At 36.0% G+C, this 22,155-nt stretch overlaps 1 protein-coding gene across 1 annotated transcript; it reads left to right on the forward strand.

Annotated features, from left to right (window-relative positions):
- Nucleotides 1–2,312: 2,312 nt before the first annotated feature.
- LOC149770141 (uncharacterized) lies at nt 2,313–21,577 on the forward strand. Its single transcript, XM_089949335.1, has 9 exons — nt 2,313–2,327; nt 5,664–6,242; nt 9,198–9,285; nt 10,106–10,320; nt 12,785–12,949; nt 18,075–18,231; nt 19,322–19,426; nt 20,120–20,182; nt 20,718–21,577. The coding sequence occupies exons 1-9, from the start codon at nt 2,313–2,315 to the stop codon at nt 20,900–20,902; spliced, it is 1,572 nt and encodes a 523-aa protein (XP_089805461.1). The 3' UTR covers nt 20,903–21,577.
- Nucleotides 21,578–22,155: the final 578 nt, after the last annotated feature.

Raw genomic sequence — 22,155 nt, forward strand, 5'->3', positions numbered from 1 at the left:
TCCTTTCAGTGCCACAAAACCAACTAAACAGTGGCTGCCAGGGATGGTTTGAAAAATAGCATCTATACCAGGATTAGGAATGAAATCAGGAGGAACTGGGTCATAGTTCTGCAGGTGTAATCGGCCATTGAATGTGTCTGTTTTGGGGGATTTAAAAAGTATCCTGAATATTCAGTTTATAACATTATAAGTAACACGTATCAAATTAGAAACTTAGTTACTCCAAATTCTTGTCACATGCGAAGAAAATTTATGTCGTACCCATTTACAGATACCCACCCACCCACTTACTTTGCTTCGACTTTGATGATTATTTCGAACATATGCTTTGGTTCCACTGGGTAATTGGTTCCAATGGGCAATTGGTTCCAGTGAGTAATTGATTAGCTTGCAGGGCTTACAGTCAGCGAACTGAGGTCTGAATCATGCCAATCAGACCCCGGATCGGCTACATAATGTGTTTCTGGGGAAGACACATTGTTTCCTTGGGTTCGGCGCTATTACGTTTTTTTATGTGCTAATGTACCCCTGAAGAAAAATCAATAAATTATTTTAAGGAATTATATAGACGTTAAATTTTAATACAGTGATATGCATTCTAGGCCGGCAACCGTTGTAACCAAGATATTTAGCCCGTTTTGGCCAGTGATTGGGGTTTCATTGATATTCTATTTGCTAACTTATGACTAAAATGTGTGGCAAGTCAAGCAAACGACCATTTAAAGCAGAGACAAAAATGACGAACTTTTCACTCTGTGAAAAAAACCTATATATTTTTTTCTTCATTTCTTTTCTTTATAAATATATCCCATTCATATACTTAAGTTTGCTTTAGGAAATATTTGATTCTGTGTCATTCAACTGGTTGTTGGTTCACTATCATTTGTTTATTTCCCAAAGTTTGGACAATAACTACTTCTCTACGGTGGACCGTTAAGTGAGAATTAGGCGTAACATTACTAAAGGCACGTTCCTTTATCAAAGAACATGGGAAAGAAAAGATAACGGTGTTCTTTATCATCGTATCATCAAAACAAACTGGCATATGTAGGTTGTTGGGCCTAGCCTGGGTAACGATGCTTCTAAAAGCAATTTGTTGATTCAATGTTAATATTTAGACAAATGTAAACTAATATAGTTAGCATACTAGGAATGGAAAACGTTATATGTTCTACCACTTGTTAAAGATTTAACTTCGAAATATGTTATATATTTTTATCAATGTGATTTATCAAGACTTTGCCAGAATATTATACATCCAAATTTCAATGAGCATTATTCTGGTACTTTGATGGTTGAAAGTGTTTTGACTCAAGCTTTATTTGCTTCAGTAGGGGGTACATTTATTTCGGTATTATAGTCAGTGGGAGCTTCTCTAGGGGTTACATTAGTCTTGGTATTATAGTCACTGGGAGCTTCTCTAGGGGTTACATTAGTCATGGTATTATAGTCACTGGGAGCTTCTCTGGGGGTTACATTAGTCTTGGTATTATAGTCACGGGGAGCTTCTCTAGGGGTTACATTAGTCTTGGTATTATAGTCACTGGGAGCTTCTCCAGGGATTACATTAGTCTTGGTATTATAGTCACGGGGAGCTTCTCTAGGGGTTACATTAGTCTTGGTATTATAGTCACTGGGAGCTTCTCTAGGGGTTACATTAGTCTTGTTGTTATAGTCAGTGGGAGCTTCTCTGGGGGTTACATTAGTCTTGGTATTATAGTCACGGGGAGCTTCTCCAGGGATTACATTAGTCTTGGTATTATAGTCACGGGGAGCTTCTCTAGGGGTTACATTAGTCTTGGTATTATAGTCACGGGGAGCTTCTCCAGGGATTACATTAGTCTTGGTATTATAGTCACCGGGATATTCTCTACGGGTTACACTAGTCTTGGTATTATAGTCAATGGGAGCTTCTCTCGTGGTTACATTAGTCTTGGTATTACAGTCACTCACTGCTTTTCTATGTAGTACTTTTGTTTTGGTATTACATTCACTGACTGCTTCTCTGTGTGGTACATTTGTTTTGGTATGACAGTCACTGACTGCTTTTCTATGTGGTACATTTGTTTTCGATTCACAGTCAACAAGTAAATCCTGAAGATAAAGGTCCCGGTAACTGAACTTAAAAAATGTCATCGTCAGCCACATTGAGGAGCCATTGAAAAACTTTATTATTGATAGATAATCGAATTAAATTATTTCAGTCTCCATAAAATAGCTAAGGTGTACAGCAAGGCGGATGTTCTTTCTTTGTCTAAATATACAATGAAACTATGCAATTTTGATTGACTTGTACAGGATTAGCGGACAGTATGACATCCATAGAGGTAAATGTATGACCACTGAACTTTAAAATCTTCTGATAGCGACAGTAAAAGAAAAATTGGTGTGTACTTCAAGTCACTAGGTACTATTCTTTTTATGGTACTCCCCCGATAGGAAATTTGAAATGACAGAATAATTTAATTTAGCTCCATTAAAATATTTAATATGCAACACATTCATAATGTCTTTCAACATGATTTGACTTAAACGTCTAGGCAATATCTGAACACAGACCTATAATCATTTCCCGATGGTTGGCATCCAAAGTGTCGTACTATTGAAAGTATTCATAATTTAATATTTGCCGTGCAATATTGTGGAGCATTTCTTTTTACATATCGTGTTGTTTCTATTGTTGTATATTGTGGAAGATGCCGATTTACAATGAGGCGAGTTTGCGAGCTCATTGTCTGGATTAAAACTCAAGAGAAATCAAGAGCTTTTCCTGAAAAAATATGATTGGTCAACGATACGCGCCAATAACAATAAATTGTCGTTTGAAGCTGTTGTATAAAAGTATGAAGATAGCATATTAAACATTTCATTTAAATTGTTCTTGATAGACAATATTGGTACACGCAAAGGGTCTAACTACCTACAGAATGAAACAACTCCTGCGTCAGTCCGGCTTTGATGGGTATTGTTTCTTATTTCCAGGGACTTCAGGACAACCGTTTTTGCAAACTGAAGGGTTCATAATCGTGCGAATCCAACAAATAATTTTTTTTAGTCACCTAATGACCATACATATAAGGAAACTTGATATTTACATTTTCATGGTCTATCTTGCTTTACATTTGTATGATTCATCATCAAGTTCTTCCAAGCAGAATATTAGTACTTCACCCCATGCAATACAAAACACAACCGAAGCACCCAGATTACTATACCAGCACTATCAGATGACAGATCTACTGAGTACTTTGAACCAATGCGGTCTTTTCATCTTTTACTAGATTTTTTTTAACTTCAGATGTAAAGTGTTGCCATTTTGAACGGCTCTCAAAATCCCATCAGTATAACTTCACGTGCCTGACACTGACTTCATCATGTGCCATCACTAATAACAACGTAAGCAAATAGCTTGAGACTATTGATACATACTGATTTTGTTCAATATTTTCACTACAAAATGCAGGAATAAATTATAAAACACATGCATTTCACTGATGGCTGAAATGTCTCGAAATAAATATCAGTTCTCCTCACACAGAAACGGGTGCTCGTTAGCCAAAACTTACAGGTTTGGCAAGTATCACTACGATTTCTTCCGGGTCTCTGTATGAGTGTCGAGGTTATTCTGCTTGTATCGGAAAGAGACGATGATATTCTGATTAGGCCCCATAACCCGTCCCTCCCAATTTATATTCCTCTCTTTGGGAAGGAGAAGACCACTGGCACAAAATGATACAAATTCGATGGTGAAATGCCACCTTGAGAAATCGGCGTGCTTTGATAATTGCATCACACTCAGTTTATATAGTGTGTTCTGTATTCTCTTGTCTTTTGGCTTAAGTGCAGAATGTGAAGAGTTTGCCTCCGAAGAAAGGTAAACAAGTCTTTTCTAACGTAAGACTGACTACGTTACAAAGTAGTACGCAGCAGACGTAAAAATATGCCGATAACATCACAGTGAAGCGCATCTTAGCCGCCTTAAATAGTTCTGGTTCTTTATTCCTCGTTTTAGATTGGATTTCAATAGAGAGCTAAAGAAGGTAAGTAGCATCTAGACAGTGAGCTGGTGTAAGAGTGTGCGGAGACGATGGACTAAGGTTTTGAAGCAGCCATATATCACCGATATATTCTGAAAGAGTATGAGCTGTGAAGATCAAGGTCCCAGTTTTAGTGAGGCCATGTTTTCACAACAGTATTGGCAAAAATAAAGTTGGAACAGGATAGCGATCTTGCGCCCCTTATGTAATTTGAGCGAGACCACAATATCCGACAGCACAAACAGTATAGTTTAAATGTTATTTTACATTTAATTTTTATGTGAGCAAAACGACTATATATGTTTTATATATCTGGTATGAACGCATCTGGTGTGTTGACCTAATGAATTCTTGATCATGCCTGTCTCAGATACATCAAATTCAGATAGTACACTCTCAGAATGAGATATCTATCCGAACAAGAACATGAAATGGTAATAACACACACACAGGCATATCAATACAGTTGATTCATTCGTGGCTTTTCCATATGTAATTATTATAACTAATAGAACACATGGTTCAGTCTTCGTTCCATAGTTTGAAACCTATCGAGCGAACGGAGAGAGAGAGAGAGAGAGAGAGAGAGAGCATATTTTCATTATCGGCACTCATCGTCATGGCGACAATGGGGGTGTGGGTGGGGTGGGGGTGCGGGCAACCGAGGATATATCCCCGGGGCCAGGGCCCGTAAGGGGCATGAGTCGAACAACAATACTTTTTAATCTGATAACAATATTTTTGTTTAAAAAAGAATTAGGAGAGGCCCGGATGTTTCTAACCCCAGTGCATGTGATCGCTCTCTACGGCCCTGCTCATCGTCTTACCTGACGCTCCAACCCCCATGCCAACACAACTAAGCGAGCAATCCTAAAAGGGATTGCAACACAGTCATAATATAGGCATTTGTTCGTAGCGGAGAAACTCGTCAGGCACCCCGTAATTAATATATTGCTACTACAGATTCCTTTGATAAATTCCTGGCATACAGGTTATTATAACAATTTACAAATATGCACCAAACAGACTGAAATGTGACCTAGACTGGATTTGGATACATAAAATATGCTTTGACGGTTGCACCGTTTGCATTTGTAATCGTTGCTTCGATACACGTACACTGATGTAATAAAAAGGAGCGTTTGGATCAGAATCTGATTTTGTCATAATATAAATCATTTTTGGAGACTTTTAGTAGGAATTATAAAATTACAAAATTATTTTCTTCATGTTCATAAATTATGTTGTATTTTCTTTACCACGATTTAACTTTGAGAACTTTCGTACCAAGGGTGTATTGGCAATTTTCTTTGAGGTTATGTCTTAAAACCAGCCATTGCCTCTATGTACTGGCGTCCACATTTCTTTCTCGTTAAACAAAATAGGTACTCAGAATTGTGAATTATTCAACACATTTGGATATCCTCCATTCTATCAGATTTTCGTTTTGCAAGTCTTTTAAATTCTTCGAACTTTCAAAGCATGGAACTTTTCTCCAGGCGCCTTCCTCTCATCCCATTGACTTCCGATAAGCAAACCTTTACTCTGTATGTCTTTTTCTCAGAAGCATTTTTATTATAAGATCTCAACAAATATGAACCGTAAACATGCTTTTACTTATTTCAGAAATATTCACTAATCTATTTCCTTTATGAATTCTATCTAAAGGTGCAAGATAGGATAAACCACAAACAAGTTGTGGATGTTAATGCGGGTCACATGATAAACCACAAACATGTGGATGTCAATGTGGGTCACATGATAAACCACAAACATATTGTGGATTTCATTGTGGGTCACATGATAAACCATGAACATATTGTGGATGTCAATTTGGGTCACATGATAAACCATAAACATACTGTGGATTTCAGTGTGGGTCACATGATAAACCATGAACATATTGTGGATGTCAATGTGGGTCACATGATAAACCATGAACATATTGTGGATGTCAATGTGGGTCACATGATAAACCACAAACATATTGTGGATTTCAGTGTGGGTCACATGATAAACCCTGAACATATTGTGGATGTCAGTGTGGGTCACATGATAAACCATGAACATATTGTGGATGTCAATGTGGGTCACATGATAAACCACAAACATATTGTGGATTTCAGTGTGGGTCACATGATAAACCATGAATATATTGTGGATGTCAATGTGGGTCACATGATAAACCATGAACATATTGTGGATGTCAGTGCAGTTCACATGATAAACAACAAACATAGTGTGGATGTCAATGCGGGTCACATCATAAACCACAAACATATTGGTGGCGCTCTGCAGTTTCGTATTTTGCACAGAGGTAGAATTTTAAAGAAAAAGAATTTCCCGGGGTTACCTCACCGGTTATACTGGCTATTTTATAAAGACCTTGTATATCTTAGGTATTGTTCAAAGAAACTTTAATTTCCTTTATTTTGGTGTATGATCGATGGGTTTAATTTGGGTTATAGAGTATAAAAGGAATGCTAGCTCCACTTGGCTATTTTCACTTCCTCAGCTTCACAGGTAAATTGTAAACAAAAGAAGCTGGTATTGACTAGTCTGGCAAAATTCATTTTCCCTATTTTAATACTGCTAAGGATAGTGTTCTTTAGACAAATTCAGGCTGATTTTTTGTTAGCACAAGGGAGCAGTCATTTTAGTTAGCAGTGCGCTTTGATCATTTACAATTTCCAAAAGTGCAATTTGCAAAGAAATGTCAGCCACATTACATCAAAGTAGCATAGAGGCATGTGAACATTCTCTTCACTGTGCATGTTTGAAACGCAAACAACTTCACCTTACATACATCACTCACTTAGAAGTACATAAGAACTGCTGTGGATGTCAATGCGGATCACATGATAGTAAACGTGTTGACCAGTGTAAATATTTCATACCAGTGGTGTTAAATTGAACATGCTCAGGTCAATATATGAAAAGATGAAAGAAAGAATTTCCTCACTATCCTAGGAAGATAAATAATCCTCCAAGTTCACATCTGAGACTAAATACCTAAACAACCATGGTCAACTTTTATCAGTATCACGTCATTCTCATTTGTCAAACGTAACATTGCCAATTTTAAGAAGGACATACCATGGATTGGGTCTTTTGGTCATTTACATGTAAGTTATAATTTCTTCATTTTCGTTACTTTTGTAAGTTATAGAACATTTAAGGAAGCAATGAGGCATTTGTTTCAATGTGACGTGGGGACATAATTAGAAGGATCTTCAGAACTGGACTTCTGGTTATTCATTCAGAGTTTCCATTTCAAAATCAACAAAACGTCATCTGTTGACTGCATGTGTCTTTGTAAGTTTGTGTGTGTGTGTGTGTGTGAGAGAGAGAGAGAGAGAGAGAGAGAGAGAGAGAGAGAGAGCACTAGCTGTCAAGATAAGTATTTTGACGTCCTGTATGTATACATGTGTGTACGAATTTACATCAGACGTGTGACATGTAAGTAAATAATTACCTATAAATGTAATTACATCTCACCGCCTATAATTCCCCCCCCCCCCAGCGCTTTTCCTGTTCCTTTCATTTTCTGATGTTACGACATCATGAGATTTTATATTAATTTGTTTTAATGCCTTTTACATTTATAGTGTATATTTTTTAAATACCGAGGCAGAACCATTCTAAATTGGTAGAACCAGTTCGCAAATCTTTTGCTATATTTGTACGAGCTGGGAGTAAAATAAGTTTAAACCAATTTACCTGCTGACGATAACAATAGATGAAAATGAGAATGACTGGGTGGTAGTGAATATGCCAACGTGCAAAGAAACAATATGCTGAATAAAAAGAGGAAGGGAAGAATTAAGATAGGAGGAAGAAACAGATTAAAAAAATTACATCATTTACACTTACCCACACACCGGGGTTAAATGATACCATCTGTGTAGAATCCATTGTTTCGAAAGCAGTTCTTGTGTGCAACATTTGCTCCAGAAACAAACTCGTGATCACGATTATACACTGCAGTGCAGTCCCTATTAAATAATAGTAGTAGTAGTAGTAGTAGTAGTTGTAGTAGTAGTAGTAGTAGTAGTAGTAGTAATAGTAGTAGCAGTAGTAGTAGTAGTAGTAGTAGTAAGAGTAATAATAATAATAATAATAATAAAGCTAATAAGAGAAGACGGCGACGAAGAAGAAACTTTAATTACTTGAAACAGTTGTACAAGAGGCTAGCTAAATATTAATGTATCCACAGCATCATTTTTATACTTGTATTTAGAGGTTACTTAATTTATATGGGAAAATTTGAACCAGTTTTTCGGATGATAATACTGCACGAACTTGGTAGTGTAATATATCCATCCGACAAAACGAGTTCATATTTTCCCATGCAAATGCAGTAGCCCTTTTATTATGCGCTCATTTACTTATTCTACCTAAGGCTTAATCATATAAACACAATACACAGCAAGAAACAAAGTTCATAAACGGTCACGCGGAATATAGCAAAGCAGCTTGTATGTGGCAGTCAACAAAACATCTGACTTAGTTCATTTAGAAACAAATTTGATCAACCAAAACGTAAACCGCCTACTATGTGAGTGTACATGATTCGTTTACAAATCAAAAGTGCTGGCGTCTGCGTCCATTGTTTGTTTACAATTGAAAGTAGTTCCTTTATGAATACATTATGAAGTTGCGCGCGAGTTCAGTATCGCAAAATACAGAACGATTCTGACAATGAAAGGTTAACGGAGAACAAAATGAGCATATAATAATACGTGTAATACACATCATGACGTAGCAAATGATGTCATATCATAATGCATTGGAAAGTATTAACGACCAAAATAATCACAACGCAGTTAAAAGTAATTTAAATACTCTATTGTGCGGTTTCATCAGGTAAAATCATTATTTTTCGTCTTGAGATAAACACTCATATTTCTGTTTATTTCAATTGAAATTTGTGAAAGCCGTAAAAAAAAAATTCAATCCTGCTCTCGCCAATGCTTCCAAAAGAAAAAAACTTGCTTCTTAAATTTCGTTAAAATGACCACTCGTGTGTTTGTGAGTGTGTGTGTGTGGGAGAGAGAGAGAGAGAGAGTGTGTGTGTGTGTGTGTGTGTGTGTGTGTGTGTGCGCTTGCGTGTGTGTATATATTTGCGTGCGTGCGTGAGAGAGATTCCCTGACGTGAAGTGCCCATTTAACAAGTGCGCAAAACATTATTTATTTGTATGTTCTTATTCATGTGTTTCAGATATATTGACGTCTTCACTTGCTGTTGGTAAGTATTTAAAAACGTCATATTAAATCATATTTTAGCTCTTAATGAAAGCAAAGGAAAAACGCATCCCTTTTTGTTTTATTAGATATTACGTTAGGAACAACGAATGTCAAATACATGTAGAGAGAGAGAGAGAGAGAGAGAGAGAGAGAGAGAGCGCAATTTATTGTTAGTTTTTTTTTTTTTTGTATACTTAGTTTGCTTTGTGGATATTGTCCGTCCGTCAAACTCTCCGTATTTGTTAGTCAACGTTTTAACTTCTCGTTAAAGTTTACCAAACTCAGAGGCTAGCTTGTCTGCAAGGTGCCTATGCAAACGGGGTATAATTATGGCAATACCTCACTTCATGGGTTGGGTGGAGGTGTAAAAAAGCAAAATATGCTAACATCATTGAACATAAATATTGCTATCTGTCCACAAAACTTAATATAAATAGTGACAGCAGGAACACGTACAATATATATTATGAATTGCAGGTTGCGCTCTTAGGGTTGGGGTGAGGGTAGCGGAGGAAGGATAATGGTAGAGGGATTTAGTGTGTGGAAATCCGATAGCTAGCCTTCGAACTGGCTTTACTTTTCACTTCTCGAAGTGACTAGAATTATAATTTAAATTTTAAAAATTGCTTTATGTGTGACGTCACCTCTAAAGTTTGTTGATTCAATGTCAATTTTATACAAAATTTAGCAAAACTAAATAAATGTTTTGTGACATGTGGGTCTAGACAAACAGCTTTATGATCTATTGTAAGTCTTCCTTATTTTAGTTGAAAGTATAGAAAGAAGTCTGAGCGTTTGCTTGGTTTATATTTTTCTTTCAGCTAATGTATGCAGTGATTATTTAATAAACGGCCCCCCAGTCGTTCTACCTGATGGTCATCTGAGTGCCTCGAGCGTCTTGACTCCTCAGGGCCAACACACCATAACAGGTTCCGAAAGGGCTAGGCTTTACCAGAAAGCTGAAACACTACCGAATGGCACATTTCTCTTTGGTGCATGGTCCCCAGCACAAGATAAAGTTGGGGAGTACGTGCAAGTAAGGATAACGATTATCTTCAGCAAACCTCAGACTCGAACCCCATGCATCGAACTCCTCCCGTAACATTAATATTTGATGATGTGGTACTTAAGTTAGCTAATTTTGTTTAACGAGCAATGTTTGCAATGGTTGTTCCTTGGGACCTGAACAAAGGAGTACGCTAAAGAAACTAAACGGTGTTTCCTTCATTTTAAAATTCGCCCTGTGTTAATAAATAGTTGGGTCTTAAAACGGGTCTTTAATTGTTTTGTTACTTCAATGCGAATTTCGAAGACAAAGTGATGTAATGAAATATGGATGTAAATTCTTCGCTATTATTATTTTCTATTGCTCGTAGTTTATATATGGATCAGAACGTGGCCTCTTTGGTTGTGGTGTGAATGAAACTTCATTCTAAGACCGTTTTCTTAAAATAATAAGTCTTTGCTATTTCTAGTTTCCCCCTTTATAATTGACCATACAGCAATCTGCGTCTTTGCTATAACATTTTGTAACTCGCTCCTATTTCTGCAAGTTTACTTCATGCCTTATAAGGTGATTAATTCCATATTAGTCCTTATATACTGTACGATCAGGAGTAAAAATGCCTAATACCGGATGTAATGACCCGTGTGAGCAATGACGCTAGATCGAATGTAAACATCCTTAGTATTTGACGCGAGACACACATTGTCATGGGGGAAAAGATAGATCAGTAGGTGAATAAACAGCCGATTTTCTGAAAGAAAGAAAAATACCTTATTGTAGCTGTATCATTATCATAATTAAGTTTGTTTGCCGTCCTAAACTGATATGTAATAGTTTTGTCACTCGCCCCTCCAAAGAGAGGGATAAGTCTTACAAACTACGTGCCATCAAAACTGCTGCCATAAGCGAACTATTTCCGACTTCAATCTCTGCAAATCACCAACTCTCTTAAAATGTTAGCACGAAATGCTATAAAATACCACAAGACGAATTTTGAAAGTGAAAGTAGGTCAGGAGGAAACAAAAGAACATGAGTTGTGACCACTATCTCTTACATATGAAATGAGGACAACAACAAAAATCTGTCGATCTAGTCCTTTGAAATGGTAATAAAAGATCACATGCATTCACAGTGCTCATTTATATTCCAATAACGAAGAACAGTTTTCATGCCGAAATGTATAACATACAAGTAAAGGAAATTATTTACAGGGACTGACGTCGGGTGGGGGCGGGGGATGCGTCATAGCCTTCCCAGCCCCCATAAACACGAGCGAGAAACAACTGGTATGTTTCCTAGACTAAGGTTTCTTTGTAATTACATGGTCAAAACCATCACATGGATACGCTTGAAATGCAGGTGCTTCCGTGAGCTTAACGTTCTGTTCCCCCACCTAGGTTCCCGTTCCCCGCATCCATCGCTTAATAGTATTGCTCTACCTGCACCCTCCAATCCACCCCCAAACAACATTTCTGCCTCTCGCTGATTTACTTTTGTGAATGCAATGATCCAGTATTGAATATCTTACAAAATGTGTCCATAAAAGTCCGAACTGACCAAGGATCATTTAAATCCAGGAAGTCAAGGTAGAATGTACATAAACTGTTCTGATTTTCATGCAACTAAAACGATCAATGAAATAACCTTCTACGGAATCTCGAAAGTGATTGGGTAAAGAAGTTGTCTAGAAAAAATAATTCCAACATTCAAATTGACACAGGTCATAGGAATCTTTGCCATGTTTATACAACCATCCGCCGATAGTACATCCATTCGAGAAACTATGTTCACTTTAAGACTCACGGTACTATTTCAGTTCCCATAGTCAACCTATGCAAACACCATAATATTAAAAATTCAATAATTTAAAATTTTTGAGTGCTTATGATCAGTGTAGACGAAACATGTATGTCAGTTTCTGTGTAGAGGAAAGGATATGAGCAGCGACATTTTCTGGATCTGCATGTGTTTGAAACATGTGCTTTCAATTCTGTATTAAAGAGTCAGGTGCTAATTTTGGTAATGAACGTTCCTTACTCAAGACTGTTAAAGGACTGAAATTCCATCAATTAAACAATTGTGATTGTTGTTTTTTTTTCACTTACAACTAGGATAAGCTCTCAAAAGATTCTTTTTCCTAAAACATAGCTTACATTATTAACCAACCCTGGTCAGCCAAACCCACATATACTCTATTTTATATTCACCCATTTCCAGGCTGGTTCCCATTTTCCCATACCATTAGTACCGTGAGTCCTATAATGTCTTCACAACAATAAAAATTATACTGTAACGGAAATGGTGTTTATCCGAGTCATACTATTCAACTTCTGCGCTTACCAGTACACATGACGAATTAATCTTTTTTGTCTGAAGTGCATGTAACGACTTTTTATATTTTGGCTTGAGAATGACGGCTGAGACAACCCATTTGGTCGCCTGTTTAAAGGAACGCTGTAACTCACTATCGTCTTTTCATCTTACAACTCCAAGGTTGAATTCGGTGACCTTGCCTTGGTAAATGGCGTTGTGACCCAGGGTCGTAACCTTGAACAGGGAAACACATGCTGTCAGGAATACGTCACTAAGTATCAAGTATATTATACGGAAGACGGCGTGAACTGGAACATCGTTCCAGATCCGAGCGGGAATGCAAAGGTAATGCAAAACTATAACGCAATTATTTCAGGAAAATGGTGTTATAAGGATCTGGGAAAACGAAAGGTTGATCCTTAGATCGCCTACTGAAAGGATAAAAACCTGCAATTAGTAGTTCAAGAAAATATATTTTATAAAGAAGTAAAGATTAATTTCATTACCTAACTACTGTTTATAAATTGAAATTATGCATACCGGTTTCTGTTTATTGAGATATTATTCCAGATAAAATTTGCATAATATAGATTTATAGTATTGTTTTAAGATTGAAAAGAATCCTGTCCCGACGTCTATTTATAGCTTATGCTTGGTTGAAATGTTTTAGTCGTTTTGTCATGTTACATTGACTGAAAATCCCTTCTCTTTCTCAACAGATTGCATTTTGTCTGGATTTTGTCTGCATAATAACATTTCTGTAAGATAAACAGTGCTGAACCATGGTAGTTATTTCGTTGCTGAGGAAATATACATATATTCGACAGTTTATTTGTATTAACCGTAGCGTTTTGTTTTCCGTGTGAAGAAATAACACCACCTTCCTACAGCAGCAATAATACGTTAATATCCTGCTTTATGTTTTCGTATCTAACTAAAGTAATGAACTGCATTTAGGGTTTCTCGCATTGCAAGATCGTCCTTTTAGTGATTCCTACGTAGTCCGGTATAAATCTCGATAATTGGTTGTTGAGAAGCAATGACCAATTTACACATGCAGGCTTCTCTGTTGCTCTAATATAGATAAGTGCCCTCTGCTCCGGCCAGTATTAATATTTTAAATTTCTGCCTTAAGAGAGATATCTTCATCAGGTACGAGTCTAGGTTCGCACGAGGTTGTAGAGTTCAAGTTCCTGCTGCTACACTCAGTATGAATCAATATTTTATTGTGAACACCTATCATATGAAGATCTTTATTTTCTACCCAACTTTAACTGGGTGGGCAATCAAATTTATTTCATAGGTTATTTTCCTAGTAGGAGTTCTCTTTAAAATGTGCTCCTTTAAAAATCTATAGACAAAATTGCATGTAGACACCAGTTAACCTGAAATATATATATATATATATATATATATATATATATATATATATATATATATATATATATATATATATATATATATATATATATATATATATATATATATATATATATATATATATATATACATACATACGAGTATGGAGAAACGTTATAAATATAAATAATCCGAATTTTCAATTTTGTATTTTGTAAGAAGAGGCTTTAGAAATATACTGTTACATAAAAACATCAAGTAATTTAATAATTTCGAAATGGAAATAAAACTAGTACTATGCTTTACAAATTTAATACTTTCCTGCTGAAAGCAGCAACTTAGTAAAAAAAATTATTTAATTAATTGAATACAATCATAATTATATCCAGATAACCTCAAGCTTGAACATGTCGGGCAGAAACAAATGTATGTTCATACAAGATGGCCGCTATCGCTTAACCGGCTTGAAGCAGCTGTTCCGATTTTCAGTGCCGTTTTCATGATATTTGTGCTTGTTGCATGTCTTTATCTACTCTATTGTGCTCATTATGTATTGGCTGTTAAATTCGTATGTGTTTCTTCATCTCTTTGGTTTGTAAATGAGAACAATTAGACATTTTCTCAGCTGTCTTGCTCCACTGATTTTGAACAAACGGCCATCATGTGATACTCGCCTGTCAACCAATTTATGCTATGATGGACTCTCATTAATTGCTTTAAATAATTACTTCATGGCTCTCCACAATACGTTGTGCTCTAGATTAAACGAACTGGGACTACATTCATCATCACCTAAATGTAAACAGAAGCGAGAAAAGAAACGTTGTTTCAAAGCTGGTCGGCGTAGAACATGAAGAAGAATTCCACTTATCTCCCTTATTTCGGCTCAACATTTTTAAAAAAAAACTCGACCCTTAATTTAGATAACTTAATCCAAATTCCTATCAATTTGTCAACCTTTCTGTCAACTATCCAAGAGATACCTCTGCGTATTGCATTATGTTATGCCCAGTCAGTAGGACCACTGGAAACGCGCACAGAAATAGTAAGTTTTATCAACGATCAGAATATTGACGTATTTTTCCTGACAAAAAAATTGCTTAAACATCAGGCGATGATCCCAAGTGTGCGGATTTAACACCCACTAGTTCCTCCATCAAGTCATTCCCCAGTAACTCTCGCTGTGGTGGAATTGCTGTCATCACAAAGAATTCCATGATCATACGTCTTAATCACACCACAACTTTCAATGTCGACAACAGATCGTTTGAACTAGTCCAAACCACACTCACACTGGAGCAAAGGTCAGTCCATTTCTTCTGCCTATACCACCCTCCTCCTAGTAGAAAAACAAGTTGGATGAATCTCTCTTTTTGGAGCAGTTTCCGAATCTCCTGGAGTATGGAAGTTCGATAGGTGGCAACCTGATTATTCTTGATTTCAACTTTCACTTTGACTGTCCTGGAAACCCAAACACATAAAAACTCTTAGATTATATTAATGTTTTCAACCTCAAACAGTCAGTTAACCAACCCACCCATAAACATGGTCACATTTTAAACTGGATTCTTCATAGACCTGATGATAACATTCTACGGTCCTCCCTGGTATCCCTTGACCTTGCATCAGATCACCTCTGCATTATATGCCATCATGACGTATCAGTCCATAACCCCTCCGCCTTTATCTGCTACTAAGAGAAACCTCTGTATGATAAATATAACCAAACTAATGCATGACACCCAAGCAAACCTAACAGCTTGCTACCTCCTACAGCAGAACAACTCGATAACTGCCTGCGTTCATTGCTCCACATACATGCCCCAGCTACCAAGTGCAGAGTATCAATTCAAAAGTGGTATAGCAGTGTTTTGGACCAGCTTCGCACTGCTAAAAGAGACAGTCGTAAAACTGTAAGGCTTTGGTTTTCCACCAGACTCACTATTCATAAGCAAATATATGAAGCCGCTAAGAAGAATTTCACAGATATAGTCCATGCAGCGAAATCAGCCCAATACACTAATAAGATCATGGAAAGTTCCAGCTGCAAAGAGCTGTTCGAGATTACTAACAAGCTAATGTCAAAGAACAAATCTACACCACTTCCAACTACCTTCTCTCCAGTCGACCTTCCGGACATGTTTGCACATTTCTTCCCTGACAAGGTACAAATCACTAGAGATAAGCTTGACACCACGATTTCAATTGACTCGTCGTCACCATGCAGTTGGGATACAGAATTTGAGCGGCAATCATTAGTAACATTTGAACCTGTCTCTATGGATATCGTACGTACAATCCTAATGAAGAGTGCACCAAAGTCATGTGAATTTGATCCAATTGCAACATCACTGCTGCTTGAGTGCTTAGATACAGTATTGCCTTTACTAACTGATGTTATTAATAACTGTCTCTCATCAGGAGAATTCCCATCATTTTTCAAAACTGCCATTGTAAAACATCTGCTGATGAAACCAACACTAGCCCATAACGATTTAAAGAACTACCGCCCAGTTACTTATCTCCCATTCATATAAAAATTTTTTTTAGGAAAGGTTGTTCTATCCCAGCTTGTATCTCATCTAAATTCAAGCAGTCTTTTTAGCGATGTACAATCTGCATATCGCCCTTGCCAAAGTACTGAAACTACTCTTCCAAAAGTAGTTAATGACATTCTCTCTTCGTTGGATAGCGGACACATTACAGTCCTCACCCTCCTTGATTTGTCTACCAGCATTTGACACAATAGACCATGATATATTACTTCACCGTCTCCAGCATGTATTTGGCATTCATGATACAGCCTTACTGTGTGTGGTTCAAGTCATACTTGGTCAACAGGACACAAATTGTATCTGCAAATGGAATACACTCCAGCCCAGTTGATCTATGTAGTGGTGTTCCACAGGGGTCTGTTCTTAGACCTGTTATCTTCATTATATACACTCAGTCGCTCTCAAGTGTCATAGATCATCATCCAGCGTCTCACCAATTGTACGCTGATGACACCCAAATATACAAATCTAGTCACCCAACTGAAGTTGATGCTACCATCCAAGCTGTAGAGAGATGCATTTGTGATGTGAAATCGTGGATGACATGTAACAAGCTGCAGATTAATGATGATAAAACTGAGCCCATTCTGATCACAACACAAAGACTTTCTCATTCACATCCTTTACCTCAAACAATAAATATCAGCAACGCCAACATTAAATTCACACAATCAGTACGAAACCTAGGTATTGCTTTGGACAGTACTCTCACATTGCACCAACATGTCATTAACAAACGCAAGGCTGCATATCTTCAGCTCAGACGAGTCAGCTCAATTCGAAAATATCTTTCAGTTAATGCCACTAAAGCACTTGTGTGTTCATTAGTACTTTCAAGACTGGAGTATTGTAACTTAATTCTGTCTGGTTCATCTCACTATCTGCTCCAGAAACTTCAGAATGTTCAAAACACATCTGCTCGGATCATACTTAGAGTACCACGATCAGAGGACACCTGCCCGCTGCTCTGTACCCTACAATGGCTATCCATTCGATCCAGAATCAAACACAAAAGTTGTTTTCTGTGCTACGTTTCACTGTCGGACTCTAGTCCAACATACTTATCCGACCTCACCCATGTGTAGACACCAAAAAGATACTTAACACTTTTCTTCTGACATTCCCACTATGAAAACAAAGTCATATGGACAGCGTTCTTTTGCATACCAGGGCCCGGGAACGTGGAATGAATTGCCCACAAAGACAAAGAGTGCTCTCAAAACTCACTTATTTCGACTGCAAGAACAAACTCAAAGATCTAATAATGTTTCCTGCCTTAAATATTCTCAGCATGTTTTTTGTTTTCTAATTCCATGGTGTTTTTTTTTTTTGTAATCATATCATTATATGTTTTTTTTATTTTATAGGTGTTGTCTGATGTTGTAAAGCGCTTAGAGCTTCTAAAGATTAAGCGCTATACAAAGTCATTATTGTTATTATTATTTATTATTATTATTATTATTATTATTATTATTATTATTATTATTATTATTATTAATCCATAATATTTGTTAAAATGCAAATCTCCCAGTATCTTTTCTATTGATATCTTAAAGAATTTTCAAGGCAACCAAGACACTGATACACCTCTGACGAACACGTTTGACTGTCCAATATTTGCGAGAGCAGTCCGTATTGCTCCCATGGAATGGAACCAACACATGGCCCTCCGGTTTGACCTAATTGGATGTCACCTGGAGCCAAACAATGGAAGTAAGGACACAAATCTCATCAAATTGTTTAGCTTTCTCATCAGTAAATTATTATTGAATTTCAGATGAATTCTTCTTTTGCCAGATTTTGGCATTTTTTGGCATGTTTGGATTAATGCAAGCACCCTTCTACGGGAATTAAACCTTTAAATGTATTATGTTTCAACTTAATTATTTCAAAGATAATTTTATTTGTACATGACTGTCTTTTTCTAGTCTTCTTGAGGAGAAGAACACCTCTCCCCGGGCCACATTTTCAGTGATATAACACGTATTGCTTATGCTCTACAACCCCAACTGGAGTTCCGAAACCAGGAAAGAAAAGGAATCATACTGGTTTCGCCGCCTTAGAACATTGAAACCAAGCGGTATAAAACAAGAAGACTAGAAAAAAACAGCCATGCACAAATAAAATCATCTTTTGCAGCCGACACATTTTATTTTAAATAATTCTCTAACTTTGCTAAGTAGCCAATGACTACTAAAACAATGAAATATCAGGAATATAATTTGTGCTTACATAAATTTACATAAAATAACAGGTGTCGTTATGGCTCATCAATTTCTATGTCAATAATAATATTATCCAGCATCCTCAAAAAGTTGAAATAAGCTAGCTGAAACATAATACATTTAAAGGTTTCATTCCTGTAGAAACAGCCACGTAAAGTTTTGCAAACACAACGGTTTTTCTCTTTTATTTGTTTGTCTTGTCTTTGTTTTGTATTTGCCTTTGAAAAAGATTCATTAAGAGTCGAAAGCTCACTGGCTAGTTAGATACTAGTTTTGCACTGTTCTTTGTCAGCGTTTTGCATATATATATATATATATATATATATATATATATATATATATATATATATATATATATATATATATATATATAACTTGTTACCCGCACTAAAGACAATTAAATACATAATCTTTGAGGAAGAAATACATGTTTCTTTACCACTGGGAGATATTTCCTTTTTGAAGATTAAGATTCGAACACGGGATCGATTGATACAATGCGAGCTTTAGGATGCTCTACACAGGTCAAAATAATTTCTATAATTATATTAGGTGTTTCCCTTTCAATTTTTATTTAGATCCAATCATGATGAATAAAGCTCCCACAGCACCAGCCATTTCATTAAACCCAGTCAACAGCGTTACAGCTACAGCGTCTTCGACTCCGTCAACACCAATCACAGGTATACCCAACAAATGTCCATGAAAGTTGATTGAAAGGTAAACGACTTGAAAACTCAATTGTGTTACTCAAAGTTCACACGGACATAGATGATATTATCAGACCTATAGTACAAAGAGAATTCCCGAAACAGTTTTGATTGAAAGGTACAATTAGACCCGCATTTCGGGAAAGAATACTTCAGTATTACAATTACATGCGCGCATCTTCGTCAACATCCGGCAATCATGAAATACATTCATCATTATATGCAATGTTGAACAGTAAAGTCGAAGTAAACAGTACAGCAATGTTTAATGTTTGCAATATAATGGTTTCAGGGTGCATATAATTCTGGATTTAGGGTGCATGTAATTTTTCTGGACTATGAAACAATGGTGTGATCATTCCACAATCCTGTCTAATTGTGCATGTGAAAAAATCTTTCTCAAAGTTTGTTATTTCTAATATATAAATTGAGTCAAACATTTATATGCCTTCATAAGTGTTCTTTATGCAATTTGCAGTGACTGCAATGAAAACGCGTATTACAAAAGCACCGTTGAATCGAGTCGATACTATGTGGTTGTTGATTTTATTTTAATAGGAACACATATTCAAATATCTGTCTCTTCATGATTGTAAGTAAACAAAGAAATTCTTCTGCAGGGTGGAAAATACAAGAATTATCGATGTTAAAATACATACATTTCAGTGATACATTCTACGTTACAGTCTACGTTACAACCGACAACAAATTCTCAACACCATACCGTTCGTAAGTATATAGCAATATGATTTATAAATAAAATAAAATAAAAACTATTCACTGAAGTAACCTGCATCATGTAGGATCATGATTCAGAACAATCAAAGTCAAATAATTGAACAATTTAAATAAATATGAAAATTTATAAATGTAAGAGTTTCTGCACAATATGTCTCAAGTCCATTATCCTACATAACATGATTAGGCAAGTTGTCAAAGAGGAAATGCATACTAACAAAGATATGATATTGGTGTTGATACGTTTTACCACATATTATATGACTTTGAATGTGTTTTATATGGTAAATTACGAAGAATATTATTTCACTTAAACCTAATAATAATAATAATAATAATGATAATAACATTAGTAGTAGTTGCAGTAAGAGTAGTAGTAGTGGGATGATGATGAAGAAGAAGTAGTTTTAGTAGCGGTAATAGTGGCATTGCTATCATAATCACACTTATGCTTATGTTGTTGCTATTATTATTATTATTATTATTATTATCATTATTATTATTATTATTATTTTATTATTAACAGAATGTGTACCAGTCCCGGGTGGATGTCAGAACTTGCCAAATGGCGATTATCAATCGTGCACCAGTTGCAATCACTATATTACTTGCAACTTTGGCATAGCCATAGAACGGCCATGTCAGCTGCCTTCTCTCTTTTGGGACGATATGCTTAAAGAATGCCTATATAAATCACCAACCTGTCCATAGCAAATTTAAATGCACATTATCAAATGGAATATAAATTAGCTAAATATACTCTGCAAATTCAGATCTACCTAGGTTTTGTTGACGTCTAATACGTCCTCATGACAACGTGTGAAGTAAAAATATGTTGTCATGACGACTGTAGTTTTATACTTTCATATAAAAATTGTTTATCTATGAGTTTGCTTTAACATATTTCATTGAAATTCATCTTGGCAACATGAGAGCATGTACTATTGTATCTTATCCGATTTCGAAAAATTTAATTTGTATCCACCTTGAAGACGACAGACCAAAGTAAAAAACGCTATGGCGGATAGTTTAGTTTTTAACGGTGTCCTGAAGACGACTTCTGATATTCAAAGCATAGGTTTCAAGAACAAATAATACAATTTGTCAAATTATGTGTGCTTTTTTTAAGTTTGTTTTAAAAAGTGAAACTATGTTCAGGTAAAATTAGTTACGATCATTTTTACCAAAGACTTTTAAGACTTGCAAGAAAACCGTGTTCTGTACGAAAACTTTGAGGAAATTTCGTCATGGATTGATTAAACATTAGAGTGTTTAGAACATTATAAAAATCTAGTAGTGAAGAAGCTTGTGCTGTTTTAGGTTCCAATTACTAAGCGATGAAGAAGTTTCACTGTTTAAAAATTAACGCGAACGAATAAAATTCACATCGTTTTTGACGTCATTTGATTTGGATAGTATCACTGTTTGGCCTGCATATCATACGACCAGCGAAATAGAGTTTAATACATGTAAATATGCGTATTTCACACTTGTCATCGTTTTTTTATTATTGAGGATATAACAAATGTTAGGGAAACACTCGTCATCAGACAAGAAAAAATATCATACTTTTAAGATTTGCAAAGCGAGCTCTCCACCGAGTTAGCTATTACACCAATGTTATAGAATTATGGCGTTTTCTATTTTCGCAATAGCTAATAAGGCTTCCATAAATTTAGGTCATCAGTAAAGATGGAAACATGTGGTCATCAGTCAAATGGAAAGACATGTGGTCATTGAAAATATAGCATTACGCAGTCATTTAGACTTGATGAAACTAGTCAACAAGTTTAACATTATGGGTCAATATGGAGTCAGTGGAAACTTAATATTATGCATCCATTTTGACCTCATATCTAGTCCATATGATTACGATTAAGAGACGGTATGTGGTCAAGACGAAAATTAATGCACACAACGTGCATATATTTAACATTATGAGACGGTATAGATTCGAGAGAAAA

The sequence above is a fragment of the Sinohyriopsis cumingii genome, unplaced genomic scaffold, assembly GCF_028554795.1.
Source record: "Sinohyriopsis cumingii isolate HCF-2022 unplaced genomic scaffold, ASM2855479v2 utg002626l, whole genome shotgun sequence".
NCBI classification, from domain to species: Eukaryota; Metazoa; Mollusca; class Bivalvia; order Unionida; family Unionidae; genus Sinohyriopsis; species Sinohyriopsis cumingii.

Bases quoted from the DNA above. Each gene is read 5' to 3' on its own strand.
- LOC149770141 (XM_089949335.1), top strand. The intron at 9,286-10,105 runs GTAAGTATTTAA...TTTTTCTTTCAG, and splicing joins GACGTCTTCACTTGCTGTTG to CTAATGTATGCAGTGATTAT. The intron at 19,427-20,119 runs GTATACCCAACA...CATACATTTCAG, and splicing joins TCCGTCAACACCAATCACAG to TGATACATTCTACGTTACAG.